This window comes from Phytophthora ramorum (genome assembly GCF_020800215.1).
Source record: "Phytophthora ramorum isolate Pr-102 chromosome Unknown Phyram_PR-102_s0001, whole genome shotgun sequence".
Lineage (NCBI taxonomy): Eukaryota > Oomycota > Peronosporomycetes > Peronosporales > Peronosporaceae > Phytophthora > Phytophthora ramorum.
The window spans coordinates 3651697-3672061 of NW_027150647.1; the positions used below are offsets into that span (position 1 = coordinate 3651697).

At 56.9% G+C, this 20365-nt stretch overlaps 8 protein-coding genes across 8 annotated transcripts; 4 read left to right on the forward strand and 4 right to left on the reverse strand.

Annotated features, from left to right (window-relative positions):
- Positions 1 to 532: 532 nt before the first annotated feature.
- On the reverse strand, positions 533 to 5056 carry KRP23_873 (Myosin-17; the record flags this gene model as incomplete). Its single annotated transcript, XM_067893983.1, has 1 exon — positions 533 to 5056. The coding sequence occupies one exon, from the start codon at positions 5054 to 5056 to the stop codon at positions 533 to 535; it is 4524 nt and encodes a 1507-aa protein (XP_067751439.1).
- Positions 5057 to 6534: 1478 nt separating this feature from the next.
- On the reverse strand, positions 6535 to 9783 carry KRP23_874 (uncharacterized protein; the record flags this gene model as incomplete). The annotated part of the gene is made up of 4 exons (XM_067893994.1): positions 6535 to 7188; positions 7272 to 9332; positions 9412 to 9600; positions 9685 to 9783. 4 exons carry the CDS (start codon positions 9781 to 9783, stop codon positions 6535 to 6537), a joined length of 3003 nt encoding a protein of 1000 aa, XP_067751440.1.
- Positions 9784 to 10237: 454 nt separating this feature from the next.
- KRP23_875 (Peptidyl-prolyl cis-trans isomerase CYP22) lies at positions 10238 to 11150 on the reverse strand (the record flags this gene model as incomplete). Its single annotated transcript, XM_067894005.1, has 5 exons — positions 10238 to 10441; positions 10539 to 10631; positions 10723 to 10810; positions 10906 to 10929; positions 11011 to 11150. 5 exons carry the CDS (start codon positions 11148 to 11150, stop codon positions 10238 to 10240), a joined length of 549 nt encoding a protein of 182 aa, XP_067751441.1.
- A 317-nt stretch (positions 11151 to 11467) lies between these two features.
- KRP23_876 (uncharacterized protein) lies at positions 11468 to 13585 on the forward strand (the record flags this gene model as incomplete). The annotated part of the gene is made up of 3 exons (XM_067894016.1): positions 11468 to 11702; positions 12658 to 13502; positions 13580 to 13585. The coding sequence occupies 3 exons, from the start codon at positions 11468 to 11470 to the stop codon at positions 13583 to 13585; spliced, it is 1086 nt and encodes a 361-aa protein (XP_067751442.1).
- A 289-nt stretch (positions 13586 to 13874) lies between these two features.
- On the forward strand, positions 13875 to 14351 carry KRP23_877 (uncharacterized protein; the record flags this gene model as incomplete). Its single annotated transcript, XM_067894027.1, has 1 exon — positions 13875 to 14351. One exon carries the CDS (start codon positions 13875 to 13877, stop codon positions 14349 to 14351), a length of 477 nt encoding a protein of 158 aa, XP_067751443.1.
- Positions 14352 to 14593: 242 nt separating this feature from the next.
- KRP23_878 (CDK5RAP3-like protein) lies at positions 14594 to 16794 on the reverse strand (the record flags this gene model as incomplete). Its single annotated transcript, XM_067894038.1, has 8 exons — positions 14594 to 14665; positions 14739 to 15031; positions 15103 to 15880; positions 15955 to 16023; positions 16101 to 16167; positions 16250 to 16362; positions 16446 to 16675; positions 16743 to 16794. The coding sequence occupies 8 exons, from the start codon at positions 16792 to 16794 to the stop codon at positions 14594 to 14596; spliced, it is 1674 nt and encodes a 557-aa protein (XP_067751444.1).
- Positions 16795 to 17089: 295 nt separating this feature from the next.
- On the forward strand, positions 17090 to 18255 carry KRP23_879 (Annexin A13; the record flags this gene model as incomplete). Its single annotated transcript, XM_067894049.1, has 3 exons — positions 17090 to 17584; positions 17668 to 17920; positions 17999 to 18255. The coding sequence occupies 3 exons, from the start codon at positions 17090 to 17092 to the stop codon at positions 18253 to 18255; spliced, it is 1005 nt and encodes a 334-aa protein (XP_067751445.1).
- Positions 18256 to 18439: 184 nt separating this feature from the next.
- On the forward strand, positions 18440 to 19732 carry KRP23_880 (Annexin C1; the record flags this gene model as incomplete). The annotated part of the gene is made up of 4 exons (XM_067894060.1): positions 18440 to 18796; positions 18885 to 19022; positions 19092 to 19344; positions 19431 to 19732. The coding sequence occupies 4 exons, from the start codon at positions 18440 to 18442 to the stop codon at positions 19730 to 19732; spliced, it is 1050 nt and encodes a 349-aa protein (XP_067751446.1).
- Between the last annotated feature and the right edge of the window lie 633 nt (positions 19733 to 20365).

Below are 20365 nucleotides of genomic sequence, written 5' to 3' on the forward strand. Positions count from 1 at the left end.
CTGGTCCGAGACGAGCATTACGTAGTGTTCCACCCAAGAGCGAGGCCAAGGCTGAGGCCCGGAAGCGCCACCCCGCCAAAATCCACACGGCACAGAAGCTGGGCACCAAGAAGGCGGCCATGGAAACAAGATTGCCAAGTCGGCGAAGCAGCGGGAGCGCGCTCGTCTGCGTCGCGAGATCCGTGTCATCAACACGAAGATCACGAATGCAACGACAAACTTCCACCAGAAGTCCACGAGCGTGCTAGCAGCGACGTTCAAGACGCTACTGCTGCCGTCGTTCCAGACGTCCGAGATGGCCCGCAGATACGAGGAGGAGATGGAGGCGGACGGCACTCCGCTGGCCCCAACCCAACCTCTTTCTAGCCTCGCCGAATTCAAGCGGTGTTGCCTTCATCGTGGATACCTACCTGCCCTTGCGGGCGCTATAGGACCAAGAGACGAGATCTCCCTAGGTGTCATGAAATGCCATCCCATATATTTTCCCGACAACGTATAGATATTTATCTGCTAATTACTGACAGTAGGGGGGTTATGTGCGCAGCGGGGCTACGCGAGCTGCTGCCGCGGCTGGACTGTCAAGTCCGCAGTAGCTGTCGTTGCTCTCGAGACCGCGGGGCGAGCTGGCGAAGGAAGAAGTCGACAGTTCGTCCGTCGGGTGGCGCATCAATGACGGCAGCTTAAGCGATGTCATCGCTTGGATGTGCGCCTCGAAGCATGTATCGCACACACGCTGGGCTGCCGTGTAGCCCAAGTGAGGAAGGGCCAGCTGGCGCGTCGAGTGCTCGAAGCAGAACGAGCTGCCGCATTGACGGCAGTGGTGGCGACGCACTAAAATGTTGAAGGTGCAGTCGCATTCGTAACAGGTTGGGGCCTTTGCGAAGCGAGGCACCACAACTCCGGGGCGTACCGCCACGGATGGTGGCATGTAGCAGGAGGAGGAGTTCGAAGACGACCGAGAGCGATACATTCCGGCGGAAGCTGAACGTCTTGGCATTGGGTAGCGGCCTCGACCGTACTCATCATCGCCAATCTCAGACCGATCGTCTCCATATGATGAACCAGGATAGTTCGGGCTGTCGAAGTAAGCCGGCATTCGACCATTGTTACCGTGCGTCATTCTGCGGGGTGTTGCAAAGTTCCAGCGAGCTGACCCTTGTCGGCCACATGAGGTTAGCGGGGCAGGAATTGGAAGCGGGCTGTCAACGGTGCGTGACCGTCGACGGTGGCCAATACACGAGGCTGGACCAGCGTCGACGCAGTTATTATCCACCTTCAGTTCGAACTCGGGAAGCTGTAGCTGCAGCTGCATAGTCTTGCGCTTGATTTGCGAGGCAATAAGCTTCTGGAGAGCAACTTCTTGCTGTTGTTGACGCTCTGGCGATGGCTCATCAGCTGCAGCCTCACGAATTTCTTCACGCAGTTGTTGCACCTCTTCTTGAGCCTGCACTTCCTGCAGCCGCCACAAATCCAAGCTGTGGCGTCGATCGCGAGATCGAGAAGCACGGGGTGATGCAGGTGGTGTTGCATCTTCGAGCTCCGCATCCTCGTTGGCCGGAGCAAGAGTGGGTGGCAAACTGTAGCGGCGAGTCCGGCGAGAGTTAGGCGTCTGGAGCTTTGGCTTTTGCAGGCTGTAAGACAGATCCACGACGCAACCAACATCGCGACCATTAGCGTCGTTAGGATTTCCACCATCAATAGTCACGATATCGTCCGATAGCTCGAGCTCCAATTGGTTTTCACAGTCGCGCTGATTGCTGGTCTCTTCAGCAGGCACCTTATCAGACGAGAACATGACAGACTTATGTGGGGACTTGTGCGCTGGGCTTTCGGCCTTGAACGAAGGGAATGACGACTGCTGGCGCTCCTTGGTCGTGCTCTGGGCCATCTGAGTTTCCATATCTTGCATCTGCCGACGTAGCTCCGCCAATGCATCCTTGAGCTGAGCATTATCTTCCTTTAGCCTGGTAACGTTCCTGCTCTCTTCGCGCAGCGCCTTCAGTGCTCGTCTAGCAACACGTGCACGCATAGCACACTGAAGTGCTAAAGTAGCACGGCACAGCTTTCGGTATTTCTGCTGAGCAGACGATCGTCTCCATGTCGTGGCAATGTACGTCACTGCACGAGCTTCACGAAGGGCTTGCACGGTGCGAGTTGCACGGCGGCATCTGAAGCGACACTGCACGGCCAAAACTCCTGCACGAGCGCGGAGAAATTTACTGCGCGCACACAGCTGCCGCATTCTTGTCTGCAATACTCGAGCTTGCTGCATCGCGCGCATCCAGCACACGTATCGGAAGGCGCGGCATCCTCGCACGCGAGCTTGAACAGCGATCGTGGCCTGGCGTAGATGTTGGTAACTACGGCGTGCCACGAATCCCTTAATGTGCCTTTGGATTGCGAGGCTGGCCCCCTGGCGCACGGCTACGCGTAGATTTTCCAGTTTCTCGTACGGTTTGCGACGGAAGAAGACACGAGTCTTGCCTAGGCTGACACCACAGCGCATTTGGAGGGTTTGCTCGTCGTCGTCATCCTCTTCGTTGCCTTCCACCTCTTCATCATGCTTGTCGTCGGAAAGAAGAACTTGTGTAAGCTGGTGCAGGCACAAGTCGAGTTCGCTCCAGCTCCTGTGCTTTTTCTCAAAGCCCTCGTCTGTCAACTTGCAAAGCGAGAGCAAAACGCGGCGATACCGACCGAGAAATTGCTTGTGTGAGAGCCGCACCGGGAAACCTGCACGCGCCACTCTCACAGCTTCCAGAACGCCGCCACTGCGCAGCTGCTCCACAACTCGAGTACTTTCGAATAGCGAACCCACGTGAGAGTCGTTCGGCTTTATGCAACGCACATATCGAGGCGTCGTGGCACGCACAGTCGTAAGCAGCTCGTTGAGTTGGATCTTGAACTGCGTGCCCACACTGACTGCTGCAATGGCCGACTTGGCACGTCGGATATTTCGCCCACCACAACCGTCGAGCTCATTGTGAGCATCTTCATTGGCCGAACCTGCGGCAAGGGCCTGGATGAGCGGGTTCGAAGACCCAGCCAGCAGTTGTGCTGCACTCTCGCAGAACGAATCCTTGTTTTTTGCGAGGAAACCATCAATGGTATACGTGATGCATCCAGCATAATGCGCCACTACAAACTTCGTCGCACGCTGGATCACCGGAGCTGAGCGGAAGTGCGGATGCTGCGTCTTCTTCTCGAACTCGAGGTAATACTTTGCAACGAGAGCACGATCTGTGCCCTGAGGGAAGACACACTCCTGATCCGTAAGCGAGAAGATGCCAATGGGGCGGTGCTCAAACAGCTCGAGACATGCACGGTTATTCGGAAAATCCACAAAGCTCCAGCGGATGCCTTCATCGCGGTACAATCGCTGTTCCTCTTCAAAAATGTACTGGTTAAATTGATGTTGTAGAGCCTCGTTGGCATAGTTGATACAGAGTTGCTCAAAGGAGTTTTCGGCCATGTCCTCGAACCCAAAGATATCCAGCAGTCCGATGAAATCAGTCGCGTCTTCCTCGTCATCGTCATTCTCGTCGTCATCCCATGGTGCACTAGCCTGTCGCTGAAGTTTGTTGTTGACACGGGCTACAAGCCACTCAAAGAGGAGTCGGTAGCACTCCATGGTTAGCGCATTGCGAGTGTTGCGTGCGTGAGCGACATCTACGCCCACAACTAGCGTCTCGTTGGAAGCGTGAAGCCAACGCTTCGTTAGTGCGTGGCCCAACGCTTCTGTAGACACTCCTAGGAGTTCTGCAGCCTTTGTAAAGTGGTTGCACGGCCCAGTAGTCGACGTCGCCACACGTGCCTCATCAGCGAACACACTATCCTCCCGCTTGTGCGGGACTTGCTCAAAGTCCACGTTGCCCATGTGCAGCACTGCTGCCACAATTTCCAGCACGCCGCCGATCTCGCACTCGTTCATACCAAGCTGCTGCATGGCTCTCCGAGTAGCGCGGAACTGCACAGCATCCTTGACACCGTCGCGTCGCTTTGAGCACAAGCTCTGGTTTAGCAGACGGAAGCTTTGAGGGCCACCACCCAGCGCCAGAGATTGGCGCTGCTCCTTACTCACGCACTTCGTGTCTGCACTCAGCAGTTCATAGAAAATGTGAAAGTTGCGCTCATGGGGAGCCTGCTTAATGACGCGGATCTTCTCCAGCAGATACGTTCGGATGCGCGCACCCGCGAGTCTCCGTCGCTGGTCGCGGAAGCGCAGCTCGATGAATTTACCGAAGCGCGAGCTATTGTCGTTGCGCACTGTGCGCGCGTTACCAAAAGCCTCCAGGATCGGGTTGGACTGCAGCACTTGCTCTTCGATCGTGGTGCGTGAAGGTGACGCTGGCGGGGATTGCTCCGTCTCATGTGTTGAAGTTGAAGCTGCCAGGTTGTTGTTGCCGGTGCCGCACGTGACGGCGAAGTAGGTCATGATGATCTTGGTGGCCTCGGTCTTGCCGGCACCGCTCTCTCCGCTGATGAGGATGGACTGGCTGCGTGAGTTCTGCACAATGTCCATGTAGGCTGCTCGCGCCACGGCGAACAGGTGCGGCTCTCTCGGGTCCGTGGTGGTCACCTGGTCGCCGTACTGCGCAATGTGATCGTAGGCGTAGCGCTGCAACACCTGGTCTCCGTAGAGCTGTGGGAGGTTTTGGAAGGGGTTGATGGAGATCAGGATCTCGCCGATGTGCGTGTAGATGGCGTGGCGCTCGTAGCGCAGCCGCAGCGCGTTGAGTATCGAGGCCTCGTGCAGATGCGGTAGCGCCACGAGGTCGCGCTGATCCTGCTCGCGCGGCATGTTGCGCGGCAGCACGTTGCTGCACTCGCCCGACGGCGCGAAGACCAGAACCACGACCTTGCGCTTGGCCTGGGCGTCGTCTTCGTCCGGTTCGTCATGCGACGCTCTTCTGAAGCGCGACGTGGGATCATCTCTGCGTTGCTGCTGGTCTTCAAGCTCCACTGTTACGGCGGCGGCGCGCGCCTCGAGCACCCGCGCCGCAAGCCACACGCGTTCGTCCGCGGGCTCGGCGACCCACACGCGCGCTCCAACGTCCATTGGTGGGGGTTGTCGCTGCCGCTGGTTTTGGATTCTGAAGCAGGGAGGGAAGGGCGCACGCACAGCCGTCCGTTATTAATACCGGTTTTTATAAATCTGGCGGCCACACCGAGGAGGCTGGGGATCTTGCTGCTCTCGCTTTGGGCTCCGCTTGTGTGTCGTCTGGAAGATGCTGCTGTGGCATCGGGCGAGAAGATGCAAGCAAATGCCCCACAGTTGCCGTTGAGGCCAAGAGAGGGATGGGCCCATATCAGGACGTTTTTTTCGCCAATGGGAGACCGACCGCGACCCCTGATGAGCCAATCGCGGAAGCGGATCCCCGATCTTCAAAAGTCGTTGAAAAATTACAACGCTCCTCACATACCGAAAGCAAGTCAACCGCCAAAAAAGCGCCCCCACCGTGTCCCAGCGTCCGCTCGTCGGGCCTCCTGCAAGCGGAATCCTGCGCAAGCTGTGCCACAACCGGACGCATGACGCATGCACCTCGGGCCGAGGCTCGGCGTGGCGCGTGTATTGCGCTTTGTCAGCATTGCGCTGCCCGCCGCTCGTCGAGCCCTTTCTTCCGACCCTCTTCCCCCAACGCCCTTTCGAGCTTCACGTTGACCCTCGCAGCGTAACGCCCGCCAAAATTGTAAGGCAGCTGAGCTGAGCCCGCTGAGAATGCAGCACTTGAATTGCACGCCCTTGCTGCTTGGCGACACGAGATCCCGTCTCACCCTGCTTGTCATGTTAGTGTGGGGAGGTGCTCTCAAGCAAGCACTACCAGCAATCACTGCCAGTGATTCACTGGAGCTGTCCTGTGCCGCGGGGATTGGGATTGTTGGTCTCGTTTCCGGCCATATTGTCGGCCATGTTGTCGGCCATGTTGCCGCTGTACCAGCAGAGCTGCAGTCGGGAGTTGCTTGTGCAGAAGGAACGGGATTTATGGCTGCCGCCGCCTGGGCCACCGAAAAAGTCTATGGTGGGATGGAGCATTCGCTGCACGAGACGAATACCTTTTGCTACATGAAAGTACAGCAGTCTCGACACCAAGAGTAAAAGAAAATTTGTTGTTTGCATCCAGGGGTGGAATAAAGTGTTCGTAATGGGGTGGAGTGGGCTTGGAATGAAAGTTTGTTGTTGTTTCGGTTGAGGCGACCAGGCAGCGCTACATGATGAAAGTACATGTCCAGCAGTCGAAACTATGGTGGCGGTGGAAAGAGCATCACCGCCATCGTTGGAACGTTTTGCGGGCAAATTGGATCCTAAAGGTAGAATGAACGCCTCGTTTTCCTAGTCGTACAGCTTCAACTCGTATCGTTATCTCTCGTCCTCCCTTCTCCTCGACTCCTGCACCGCTACTGGTGCAGCGAGATGCCCATTCGTTCTGCTTCAACCTAGCTAAGAAATATGGTGGCGTTGGGTCGCACGACACACGGTTCCTTCCCGTCTGCTGTCGGCCGGCCGGGCGCAGAATGCGTGTGGGCGGGGCACTTCGCTTACGAGTTGTTCCAGTGCGCGCTGTTTACGTCGTTCGAGTTGTTGCCACCCTGGGCACCACCGTTGCCGTACTGGCGGTAGTTCTGCTGGTGCGTGTTCGGCTGCTGCTGTTGCTGCTGCGGAACTTGCTGCTGCTGCTGCTGCTGCGACGGCGACTGCTGGTAGCCCTGTGGCATCATGTGGCTCCATCCGCCAACGGGCTGCGCGCCGTAGTTACCCGCCCAGCCGTAGTGCTGGCCATACGAACCAGTCATAGCCGCTGACGCGTTTGGCACCGGCGGAGATGCGTGATCCCGGCCTCCCGTGTTCTGGTAGCCCTGCATGGCTGCGTTGCTGCGCTGGCCGTGCGACTGCTGCGAACCAGATCCTCCAGCACCGGAAGCCGCACCTCCCTTTCCGTGAACCTGGGGACCGTTCTGGTGACCATGGTGGCTACCCTGTTGCTGCTGCATCGGCGCCTGCTGCAGATATGTCCCATTAATCTCGCCGAAACCTTGGGGTACGGCGCCAGCGTACTCGTGCTGCTGAGCCATCATATGCTGGTCCTGGTATGGCATGTTCGGCGGGTTCGAGAAGCCCGGCACGGGGCCTTCCACCCCATACGGCATGTTACCACGCGGCGGGTACTGCGTACGCGGGCTGTACTGAGCAAACTGCAGATAAGCATAACGAATATAAAAACAATGTCAGCATATCTTTCATCCACTCGCACAATGCACTGCAGTAGGGAACGCACCTGAGGGTTTTGATAGTAGCCGTAGCCCTGGTAGTAGCCGGGGTAATTGTACGGGTTGTACGGCAACGCCATACCAGGCGGGGGCGGAGGAGCGTAGTGGTAACCCTGCTGCATACCGGCCTGCTGGTGCAACTGGGCGGCCGTTTGCTGCTGAGCCTGGGTCTGCTGATTCTGCTGCGGTTGCTGAGTCTGTTGCTGCTGGACCTGCTTCTGCTGAGGTTGCTGCTGAGGTTGCTGCTGCTGAGCCTGTTGCTGCAGAGGAATCTGCTGCATCTGAGCCACGGGCTGCGGTCCGCGAGAAGGCGACTGCGCTGCAACTTGGGCATTCGCACCTCCGCGAACACCAGCGCTCTTTGGGGTACCAGAGCCTGTCGGGAGCTGACCTTGCGCCGAAGCGGTAGCGGGGCGGCCAAGGTCCATTGAGTACTGGCCATAAGAAGCCTGGTACAGACCAGCGCCGTATCCGATGTTCATCTTGTTAGCCTGTGTCGCAGCTCCTCCTTGAGCTTGGAACGGTCCTCCTTGGGAACGAGTAGGGGTGCCACGCTTGACCTCATCAGGCTTAGGCAGAGACGCCGGCGACGGTGCCGATGGTGCATACCGAGGAGACTGTCCCGTGGTAGGCGTGACACGACCCGAGTCTACCGACAGTCCAGGAGGCGCAGAAGTGGTGATAGCCTTCGTAGCAGTTTTCTCCTGACCACGCTGCTGCTCACTGCGTTCAGGAGACAGCGCCTTTTTGGGCGAAGCGGCCTTGGTGGCATTTCCCCAAGCGCTTTGCGTGGTAGTTGTCTTCGTGACGGTCTTTCCGCCACTGTTCGAGCTAGTGGTTGCGGTTGTCGTGGTCGCAGAGGCCCAACCACGCGGCGATGAGGGCTCCAGTTGATCCATGCCGTTCAGAGAGAAGCTACCAAACTGCAGCGCCATGTTCGGTGTAGCAGCACTGTCCCATTTACCCATCTTGAGGTACGGTCGAGGACTCGTCGAAGCAGAGCTGGTAGCGCGAGGCACATCGATATCCTTCGGGGAGCCAGGCACAACTGTCGGTCTCGCATCAGCAATCGGCGATTTGGGTGCAGGGGTGGTCTCCGTTCTGGTACCAGGAGGAGAGAGGACAGGGCTGCCACGTGCCCACGCGTTCGGTGTCGAAGCCTTCTTGGCCTCCGTGGCAACGGCGGGGGCAGACGAAGACCACTCGTCCATCGTCGACGTCGAAACATCCAGGGATCCCCAGCCAGCAGCAATGTTAGAGGTGGTCGTCTCCACGGTAGTCTCAACAGTCTTGGTCTTCTTCTTTTCCACGGTCTTCTTCGGCGACGCCTTGGGGCTGGCCACCTTCGCCACAGTCTTCACGGTTTCTGTCTTTTCGACAACGGCCGCTGTTTCTTTGACTGGTTCAGTAGTGTTGGGTTTCTGTGTCTTCTTGCTCTTCTTGTCCTGCTGCACCTTCTTCTTCGGGCTGGCTGGCTTCGGGGCCTCTGGTGTGGTAGTAGTGGCAGTAGCCTCAGTTTCTGAAGCAGGCGCAGTCGGCTTCTCTGCCTGCTTGGGGGCGGCCGCAGGCGCGGGTGTGATAGCGGGCTCTACAGGCTTGGGCTTGGAGGTGACGCCAGTAACATTCAGCTTCTTCGTCCATGCGCCGGTCAGCACTGGGTAAACAACAGGTGCCTCTTGAACGGGCTGCGTCGTTTTAGTGGGCTTCGCTCCGCGGTCCCGCTTGGAGTCCTTGGTCGCCTGAGAGGACTGCTGCACACGTGCTTCGTTGGACGGACTGGAGTCGTCAGTAGAGATGTTGTCGTTCTCCGGAGTCTCTTCTTCGTTGTCACCGGTACGGTTACCGCGCGTGCTGGTGGTTGTAGCGCCGCCACGACCACGGCCAGCCCGGCCGCCCCGGCCACCTCGCGAGGAGGCCATGCCTCGGCCTCGCATGCTTCCGCGGCCTCGAGAGGCGAACCGCTCCGACGACCTGGGCGGCTGGGCGAGGTCGCCGTCCTGCGGGGCATCGTCCTGTTGGGCCTGTGTCTTCTGTGACGAATAGGAACGCTGCGACGAGTGCGAAACGTCCTGCAGCAGCAAATAAGAAATAAAAAGCGTCGGTTAGTATCCTCGTGTTGCAGCGGCAAAGCCAGCGCCGCGTACGTACATTTTTCTTCTTGGTGGTTTTCTTGGTGACGAGAGCCCAGGCGTCGTCCTGGTCGGTGCCACGGTAATCCTCCCACAGCTCGCTGATGGCATTCTCCATGCGCTGGGCGTCGCCCTTGCACTGGCTGATGAGCACGGAGATATGAGTGTCTGAGGTGCCTGGCGGGCACAGCTCGCGATATTTGGCCACCTGTCGCGGCAGCAGCAACAAAGCAGAGCGTTAGTTTGTCTCTCTCTACAAGCAGGGGGCTGAGGGGAAACAACGGCGTCTTACTTCGCGCGAGGCGTTTCCGCCCGAGGGGGCGGAGGAGATCTGTTCATCGAGCAGCTTCATCTGGAGACCCTTCTGTCGGAAGTAGTCGCGCTTGCTCATATTTCTGATGTGTTTGCTGCGGGGGAGGGGAGGGCGGGGAACTCGAGGCGGCACGAGCTTCTCGGCGGGTGGATGCGGGGCGGCGGCGTGCGCGGTTAGCTCCAAAAGAGAATGATGGTCTCCTTCCGAGCCAAACAAAATCTATGGGGGGGCCGCCGCTGTAGTGCGGCTATATTAGCAAATTCTTGCAAGATATCCTCCGGAAAAACCTCGCGAAACGGACAAGGTTTTTTGTTTCGAAACTGATACCTCTCACAACACATAGTTGAAGAATAAGGATATGCTACAAAATTGACGCTCAGCGTACCCTGACAACAAATAATCCTTTGTTATTACATCTATTTCAGGACCTGCGTTTCGACGTGGAAACGATAAAAGCTGGCAAGTTGAAGGCAACTATCTAACGTTAGTTTCCTCGGTCTTATACGTCGCCAACAACGCCGTCGCCCCCGCTCTACATCTCACCGCACTCGGTGATAGTGATGCTGAGTTTGGGCTTGCTGTTGGGGCCCACGGGCACACTCTCCATCTTGCGTAGTAGCAGCAGCGACGCGGGGTCCAGCACCTTGCCGAAGACCACGTGCTTGCCGTCCAGCCAGTCGCATGGCGCGCACGTGAAGAAGAACTGGCAGCCGTTGGTGCCCGGGCCGCTATTCGCCTGCAACAACGCAGTAGCAACAGCAATGAAGAGAGCGCGTTAGCGAAGACTCGGAGAACGGTGGGAAAGCATGGACACAGCAGTGGCTGATACGCACCATCGACAGCAGTCCAGCCTCCGTGTGCTTGTGGATGAAGTTCTCGTCCTCGAACTTGTCGCCGTAGATGCTGATCCGGCCCGTTCCGTCACCCTGCCCCAGGAACCGTCACGTAACGCCATGAGTCCTCCTCAGTCCGTCAACAAGAGCGCTACCACGCGACAGACCAACGCAGTCGTCATACCTTTAGGAAGTCTCCACCCTGGACCATAAAGTCCTTAATCACGCGGTGGAACGAGCAGCCCTTGTAGCCCACCGGCAGCTCCGATTTCCTGCGTCAACAACGACAACGTGCGACCAAATGTCACCCGATCTACGCGTCAGCCTCACTCACGCGCTGCAGGACTACGTAGCCATGACAGCCTACCTGTATTCTCCCGTGCAGAATTGTCTGTCGCCAACAAACACGACGAACAAGTCCACAAGTTAGTTTGTCTGCAGTCATCTGCAGCCATCCAATTGCACGGCTTGCCTGAAGTTCTCCACCGTACGCGGGCAGTCCTTCTTGAACAGCTCCAGCCGCAGGCGGCCCACAGGCGCTCCTCCGATCGAGACGTCAAAAAATACCACTGGGTTGCCCCGCCGCAGAGCCTCGCTTAATGCCGCGTCCATCGTCGCCGCTGTCGTTGAGAGTGGAGCCTCCTTGGTCCGACGCAGGCCCTCTCAAATGCGGTTTTAAACGATCTGTTTCCAAAGGATATACACTTCAACAACTGCCTACACAACATGATGCGGTTTGAAACAACAGATCCAATAACATATTGCCGTATATCACTTTCTACCTTAGTAAAATACATACAATATATTGAGATTTATTAAATTGATTTGCACGCTGATACTCAGATTAGCGAGTTATCAGTCTATACGGGTCCGAACCCATGCAGCTATCGAAAGAAATCCACAGTCTTCTTCTCTCCGCTGTCGCCGCCATGACGCTGGAGCTGTACCCCGCGTCGGCGCACGACGCGTTCCACGGGACTGGCATCCAGTACCCGGCGCACATCGACGAGGCCGTCCAACAGATCTACGGCGCCTGCAAGGGCCTGGGCACGGACGAGCAGACGCTCATCACTGTGCTGGGCAGCAAGTCGCCCGAAGTGCGCAACCTCGTCGCGCTGCGCTACAAGGAGCTGTACCGCGAGCCGCTCAAGAGCCTGGTCAAGAGTGAGACGTCGGGTGACTTTGGCCGCCTGCTACGCATGATCTCCACCCCTCTTCCCGAGACGGAGGCGCAAATCTTGCGTGACGCCACCAAGGGCATGGGCACGACCGAAAGCCTCATCGTGCAGATTCTTTCGGGTCGCTCCAACGAGGAGATGAACATCTTGAAGCGCTCGTACTTCGACCTGGTGGGCAAGGATCTGGCCGTCACGCTGAACGCGGAGCTCAGTGGTGACTTCCGCAAGGTCGTAATGGCCGTGCTGCAGTCCCCTCAAGTACCCTACAACCCTGCAGTGCACAACGCTGCCAAAGCAGAAGAAGAGGCCATTGCTCTATACAAAGCGGGGCAAGGCCGACTGGGTACGAATGAGGAAGTTTTCGTTGGCATCCTGGTCAAGGCCCCAGCCGAGCTCCTCAAGATGATGGACGCCGTGTATGTGGCCAAGTACAACAATAACATCGTCAAGGCTGTGGATAAAGAGTTCAGCGGTGACGCCAAGAAGAGTCTCAACTATCTCGTTCGATCCACTCTCGACCCGTACCCTGCTATTGCCGAGGTGTTTGAGAAGACCATGAAGGGTTTCGGGACGGACGAGACTGGCCTAAGTACGGCACTGGTGCGTTACCAGTCCGTGCTGCCATACGTGAAGGCTGCATACAAGAAGCTGTATCATGAAGAGCTACGTGACCGTATCAGCGGCGAGACCAGCGGCGACTACAAAAAACTCTTGCTGGAAGTGTTCGACGCACCTCACGATCCACCAAGGACGAAGATTAAGGGAGTGCAAGGAGCTGCTTCCTCGAGTGGGCTTGGTGCAGTACCTGTTGGTATTAGTACCCCCGCTTATTTATCGACCCAGGCATCGTATGCAGCTTCCAGCGGTGGGCTCAATGCAGCACCAACGGGAGCAATCCACCCGGCTTATCTGTCGGCCCAGACGTCGTACGCGGCTTCCAGTGGTAGCTTGCCGTCACCCAGCCAAGGGTATAGTGCGTCGCCGGCATATCCGACGCCGGCAGGACAACAGTCTTACGGGCAAACAGCGCTCGGCCAAGCAGGATATGGCGCTGCGTCGCACCAGACGTCACAACCAGGAGGGTATCCGCCGCAGACACCGACTTCCCAACCTTCGAGCGGAAGCACCTATCCTGCAACTCAAGCTCAGGGACCGTCATCAGGGCATCTTTCCCCGCAGCAGCAGCCTGGATACCCTCCCCAACAGCCACAGCAGTCAAGCTACCCTCCGCAACAACAGTATCTTCAACCGGGATCAGGATATCCTCCGCAACAACAACAGCAGCAGCAACCGCCGCAGCAACCAGGATATCCGCATCAACAGCCGCCGACCTATCCTCCTCAGCAGCCCGGCTACTCATCGCAGCAACAGCAGTATCCGCCCCAGCAACCACAACCAAGCTACGGTGCGCCGCAGCATCCAGGTTATCAACCGCAGCAACAGGGGTATCCGCCTCAACAGCAACAATCGGGGTATCCTATGCAGCAGCCTGGCTATCCTGCGTCGCAGCCGTCCTATCCTCAGCAGCAGCAGCCTGGCTACCCTTCTCAGCAACTGGGATATCCTCCTCAGCAGCCGGGATATCCGCAGCCTAGCTACCCACCGCAACAGCAGCACCCTGGATACCCGCCAAGCCAGCCGCCGCACCAGCAATACCCACCTTCCGCTGGCCAACCAGGCTATCCACCACCGTACGGAGCTGGCCCACCCCACCAAGGTGGTGGCTACCCTCCGCCAGGCGGATATCAGCAGTACCCAGCTCCTGGAGGATATCCTCCGTACCGAGGTGCGTAAAGTGTAAGAGATTGGCTATGGAAACGCGACCAATGTTCTACTTCGTTGGGCTCTTCTGTCTTCGTTCAGATATAAAACTCGCAAAGCATCAAACTGGTGACACTGTTGCCCACGAAAACCTCGATTCCATTGGTTTCCCCCATTTTCTCGACTCAAAGAAGCCGACAAGTGGGTTGGAGCGCCACTACACTACCAAATTGATGGCACGCTGATGGATAGATGTTTGGGATCACCCGCAGGATGGATGCTCGATTGAAGCGAGAGATACTGAGCCAAGTTGCAACGCGGTCTTTCTCAAAGCTCATTATCCAATTTCCTCTCGAGCACGCACACGCCTTCTTCCTCCTGATCAGCAACCATCGCCATGAAGCCGACCCAGCTCATCTTCGCACTTTTCTTCGCCGCCATGGTGAAATCGACCTACGCCATCGACTTCGAGTGGCAACCCGAGTCCGACGTCGAAATCCCTGGGAATGCCGCCGTTCGCTCGCCGAATGCGTTGCGACGTGTGCAAGCCACCACCGACCTGTCGAGCACGGAGCTGGCCAGCTCGGGTTCTGCCATCGGCTCCTCTGCGTCTGCTGCTAGCTCGACCGCTGAGACGGAAGCCCCCACGACGATCATGGTCCTGCTGCCTGACAACCTCGCTCCGAGCTACTCTGGCTCCGGTAGCGTCATGTTCTTCGATGGGTCGGTGGGAGATGATGACAAGAGCAAGAGCGCTTCGGCGAGCTCCGACAGCGTCGCTGGTGAAGCTTCTGGTGCAGCCGCGGGGCGTAACTTTGAGGTGGCGACGGCGCTGACCTTTTTCACGATCCTGACTGCTCTCGTGGTGGCGTAAGGAGCACCAAGTGAAGCACTTCGATAAGCCTGGTAGGCGGCCACACGACAAGCACGTGCAAGCAGCGAATAGTCTAGTGAACAGTAAACGTACCCTGCATCAATAAAGTTGCTTTGCCTCGCACAGCATTAGCAGGTTCAAACGCATCAAATCGAAGAAAAAAAACTGTGAACCACGACCAGAACGCAAAATACTAGTAGGCAGCAAGTTCACATGACTTGGAAGGATCCTAGAGAGAAGAACTAAAGACTGTTAACTTCGCCTACGATGTTCACCTTGTACCCCTTGAACAGTACCGGCAGCGCAGCTTCCAGCTGCGCGACAAAATGACAATATGCTCGGTTAGAAATTCTCAGCAAGAAATATGCTTCAATAACAGCAACAAACCTCATTCTTCAACTTCTTCGTCGTTGCTACGAGCGCGTTGATCTGGGGCTGGACGTTTTTAGTAGCATCAATGAGATCCACGTTCTTGTCCTCCAGGGTGTGGATTTCGCGGCTGCACTTATCCATATGCTTGGTCAGCATATCCAGACTTGCCACGTGCCTGTCCAGGTATCGCTCTGATGTCTTGATAAGAGCCAATTGCTGTAGGCGTTTGCTCGTTAGCAGAGACACAGCTTGGTCCACAGAAGCCTGGAACGCCTCAATCTTTGCCCCACTTTGCTGTTCCAAAAGTGCTGAATTGTATCACAACAAGTTCGTTAGTACTCGGGCGTGTAAACGAAAGTTTCGAGGCATCAGTACTTACGAGAAGATCCCTGAAACTGATTGGCGAAGGCAACCGAATCATTTGAAGACAACTCGACTAGCCGCTGACGGAGGAATGCTCGCAGCTCTAGCAGATCATTGAGTACACGAGTGCGAAACGCGTTGTCATCCAAAAGACCAACGCGAGTAGCTTGGTCGATAGTAGTAGATGCATCTGCCGATTCCTCCGCTACACCAGCAGATACATCTGTAGCGGTTACTTCATTTACTGGTTCCACCACCTCCGAAGGTGTAATGTCCCAATCAATCTCGACAGGGGCATCGTTTGCAGCAGTAGGTTCGGTGGAGGCAACCGTTTCGATACCCCAGTCAATCTCGCCAACTTCAGCAGTGCCACTATCGTCAAGCGAAATATCCCAGCTGATCTCTGCCGCCTCTGCCTCGAAGTCCAACGTCGCGACTTGTTCCGTTATATCATCACTTGCATTGCGTAGCTCATCGATCGCATTGAAGAATTTGGGCGGGGCTATAACGAGCTCGAACGGTTCACCCGTCGTGATTTCAGGTTGATCCTCCAGTGCAGCCAGCTTCTTACCCTTTTTCTTGTTCTTTTTGTCCTTTTTAGAGGAAGAAGTAGAAGAAGGGGTTTCTGCAGGTGCCAGAACTGGGATTTCACAGTCGTGCAGATAAGTTTGCAGAGCCTCGTGGTACTTGATGGCACTGACAATCTCGTCACAGCAAATCGCCTTCGCGACACCATCAAAGATAGACGGCAACTCCAGCGGTAAACGACGCAGTTCCTCGCGGAAATTCCCGCCCTGACGTAGCAGCATACAACACGTCAGCTCATCGTGTCGAAGCAGCATTAGCTAAGCCATCACAGTAAACACACCGAAATGCCCATTTCAATGCACGAGGTCTCCAGCTTGCGTTTGTACTCGGCAATGCTTCTAGTCAGATCCTGAACGTAGCAGAAAAATAAATAACATCAGCACCAGAGCTCCATCTTTCAAATCTACTTAGTAACCCTTCGCTTACCGCCATTTTGCGGTTGTTGTCCGCGACTTGTTTCTCATTCTGCTGGATCGACTTCTTCAAGAACGGACTAGCTCCCAGAAATCACCACATCCAGACGGTTAGCTCCACAGCACCAGCTACGTTATACACTCAAGACCCCTCCCACGCACATCTCGAACGCTGTGTTCTGCGCGATGATCCGTGCCGTCTCGGCCGCGAACACGTTGTTCTTCTCATACTGGCGGATGAGCGCGTTCCATCTCTTGAGCACGGGCGAAGTATACTAACCACCACTCAACAAAAAGCCACAGAATATCTCTTGTCAGCTCCGTCTCCTCCTGAGCAGCACGGTGCGAAGCCTCCCACCTGGCCGAAAAAGTTCTTGCTCGCACCCTCGTCCGACTGCTCCAGACACTGGAAGATGAACTTGCAGTCGAAGTAGTTGATCTCCTCGTGGCTGGGCTTCTTGGAGCGGAACTTGGACAGCTGGTCGCTGGTCAGAGGCAGCTCCGGGTACAAAGCGGCGATGGCGTCGCGGATCTGCTTGTGCTGCTCCAGCCATTTGTGTGGCACGATGCGGCGGTCCACGAGTGCCTCTGCACGCACAGAGCGGGGTCAGTAAGAGCAGAGGAACACAGGGCAGACGTATGCGGCGGCACCCACCCAGGAGCTGCTTGTACTGGATGTCGATCGGCAGCTTGCGCTTGTCCGCCATGTTGTCTGTGTGGGGAATCGCCTTGTGAATTTCCGCCCAATCAGCGCCCGAGAATCTTCAAAATGTGGCTGACACAAAATATCATTCCAGTGACGTCAGATGCCAGCTGCAAGATACTTTTCAGGTTGAAGTGCACTGAGCACGTGCCGTTGCCTCGTAGCCAGCCCCCTATGCCAGCTGGGAGCGGATCTCAGCTCTAGGGTGATCTGCTCTCGCTCGCGTTCGCCACTGCTCATTCCTCAAAATTCCTCCTGCTGCGCAGCACCTTCCAGCCCTTCCTCGACCTCTTTCCACGATGCTGGGACTCTATCCGCCGTCCGCGTTCGACGCCTACAAGAAAGAGAAGACCCGCTTCCCGACCTCCGTCGATGCGGTGGTGGAGAAGATCCACGAGGCCTGCGCGGGCGTCGGCACGGACGACAAGACCCTCGTGAAGCTCATCGGCCCGCTGACCCCCAACGACCGCGGACTGGTCTCGCTGCGCTACAAGGAGCTGCACGGCCAGTCGCTGCGTGAGCTCGTCAAGAGCGAGACGTCAGGTGACTTTGGCTACCTGCTGCAGCTCATCTGCTTCAGCCTGCCAGAGGCCGAAGCCTACATCCTCTTCCACGCTATGAAGGGGGCCGGCACCTCAGACCACCTGATCTACTCGATCCTCATGGGTCGCACCAATGAAGAGATCAGTGTGCTGAAGAAGGCCTTCTTCGAAATGTACGACACGGATCTCTCGGTCGCTATTAGTGACGAAGTCAGCGGCGACTTCCTCGCTGTCCTCATGAAGGCGCTCCAGGTTAGCAACCAAAGCTTCAGTTCCCTGTTCTCAATCCAACAACAGCAGTACTAACTCACCTTTCCAATGTTCCATCTATTCAGGAGCCCATGGTCGAGTACAAGGCATCGTTCCACACTAAGGAAAAGGCCGCAGAGGACGCCGAGCTGATTTACAAGGCTGGCGAGGGCAAGTGGGGCACTGACGAGAACGGGTTCATCAAGCTGTTGCTGTCGAGCCCTCCTGAGCACCTCCGCAACATCGATGCGGCGTACCAAGCCAAGTACCAACACGACTTGGTCTACGCCATTGAAAACGAGTTCAGCGGAAGCGACTCCGCCGCCCTGACGTACTTTGGTAAGCTGAGCTTTGCCGGGTACTTAAATATGCGGCACCACTAACCAACCAACATCACCACTTTTGTATTCCTGTTAGTCCGCCTGAACCTCAACGCGTGGCCGTTCCTCGCCGAACACATCGAAGGCGCCATGGCTGGCATCGGCACGGACGAGTCGGCTCTCAGCGCCGCCATTGTGCGCTACCACCCGTACCTGGGGAACATCATGCCTGCCTACGAGCGGAAGTACAAGATGTCGCTGCACGACCGCATCGAGGGAGAAGTCGGCGGCGAGTACCAGGAGCTGCTGCTGCAGCTACTGCAGACCCCGCGCTCCGTCGGCAGCGTCGCGTAAGAGTCCAGTGTAGCAAACCCACCGCTCTCAGCAAAACACAGGTGGCAAATGTAAAAATCTCTTTAAAAATAACATTTTCCGCAAAACTCTAGTGTTCACTGGATTTTACACAGACTTTCGCTACGTCGAAATTATCTATCGCGGTAATTGCCTCACATTTGAAGCTCGAGGTTGCGGCGGCGCGATGCAGTATATATTCCCGCAGCACGCACACGATGTGTTCCGTGGCGTGCCGCTGGTGTACCCGCACGAGATCGACGACGTCTGCGAGCGGATCCGCGACGCGACGGACGGCCTGGGTGTGGACGAGAAGGTGCTCGTGGACGCGCTGAGCGCGCTGTCGGCCAGCGACCGATCGCTGCTGATCTACCGCTACAAGGACCTGTACCGTGAGGAGCTCAAGGACACGCTGAGTCGGGAGACAGTGGGCGACTTCCGCTTCTTGCTGCTGTTGCTGACGATGCCGCTGCCGGAGGCGGAGGCGTTCGTGCTGAACGTGGCCACGTCGGGCAGCGGCACCAAGGAGCGACTGCTGTATCCGGTACGTTCGTTTACCGCCCGGAGAATGCTTTTAGACTGTATGCGTGTGGATTTATTCAGCTATTACGTCGCTGTGCGCCATGCCGCAGATTCTGCTGGGCCGCTCCAACGAGGAGCTCTCGATGCTCAAGTCGACGTACTACTACATCTTCAATAAGGACCTGACCTGGCTCATGCGGTCTGAACTCAACGGCGACTATCGCGAGATCATCCTCTTGGCGCTCGAGGTGCGTTGTGCAGTGCATGCCTTTTGCGATGTAGATCTCAATTATGGCTGACGAGCTTGCCAACCGCAGCGACTGCAAGTGAACTACGACCCCAAGATCCACACATACGAGAAGGCGAAAGCAGACGCCATCAAGCTGTACGACGCCGGCGAGGGCCGATGGGGCACGGACGAGACCACGTTCGTGCGAACCCTGTTCTCCAGCCCCCGTGAGCACCTCGTGCTGGTGAACGACATCTACAGGAAAAAGTACGTGAGCGACCTGGAGGAGGCCGTGCGGAGCGAGTTCAGCGGCTACTCGACCGAGGCACTTGTGTTTTACGGTACGATGATTCGCACCCAGCCACAATAACGCTTGCGCTGTGTGCCATGGCTAACGCCGCTTGATTTCTGTTTCCTGTCATTGCAGTCCGGTTAGCGCTGGAGCCGGACGCTGCCGTCGCTGACCACTTCGAGCGCATGATGGAGGGGCTGGGCACGGACGAGAAGGGGCTGAGCGCTTCGGTGATCCGCTACCACTGGATGCAGCCGCGCGTGGAGGCGCTGTACGAGAAGCTGTACGAGCGCTCGCTCGAGGAGCGGATCCGCACCGACACGGACGCCAACTACGGCGACCTGCTGGTCACGCTGCTCCACATTCCGACAGAGCCCGACGACGACGGTGACGGCAGTGACGGCGACGATAGCAAGAAGCCCGAGACGGACTCCTAAAGGTCGATTGTAGTATAACGCGTCTTGAGGGTCCACCCGCTTCGAACTGCGCGGCTGCAAACAACAACGTAAAACAAGCTGCCTGTACACCCAACTCACACCCAACTCACACCCAACTCGCACCGAGCTGCGTCGAATGGGTGCCGTAAAACGCTCGCGAAGGCGTGCTGGTCCTGCCCGGGCAAGGTCTCACGAGTCATGAGGCAATGAGGTCTTGCCTGGGCAGGTGATTGCGCTCGCACAAGTAAAAACATATTTTTGACCAATGGACGTGCGGTCCGACACGCCCCAGATTGCGCCACCTGGTCGACAGTGGGACCTGCCCTTTGACTGGCCCAGCGAAACTTCAACTTTCGTGGAAACTTGAAAATGGCGGCAAATGTCCGGCTTCCGCGAGCCCTCGTTCCCGCCGTAAACAGCGCCGCGCATGCTGGAAATCACGGCTCAACTCACCATCCAATCGCGGCCTGCACGGGCCTCGGGGTGAGCGCAATCTGGCTGTGATGATGGAGGGCACAGGGACATGTTGCGAAGTTCGACCACTTTGGCGCCATCAAGCGCAGTTTCTGGGGCGTTTCCTCTCGGCTGCATTAACATTGCCGATTAAAACTTTAATTTTTGCCCTGTGGCTTA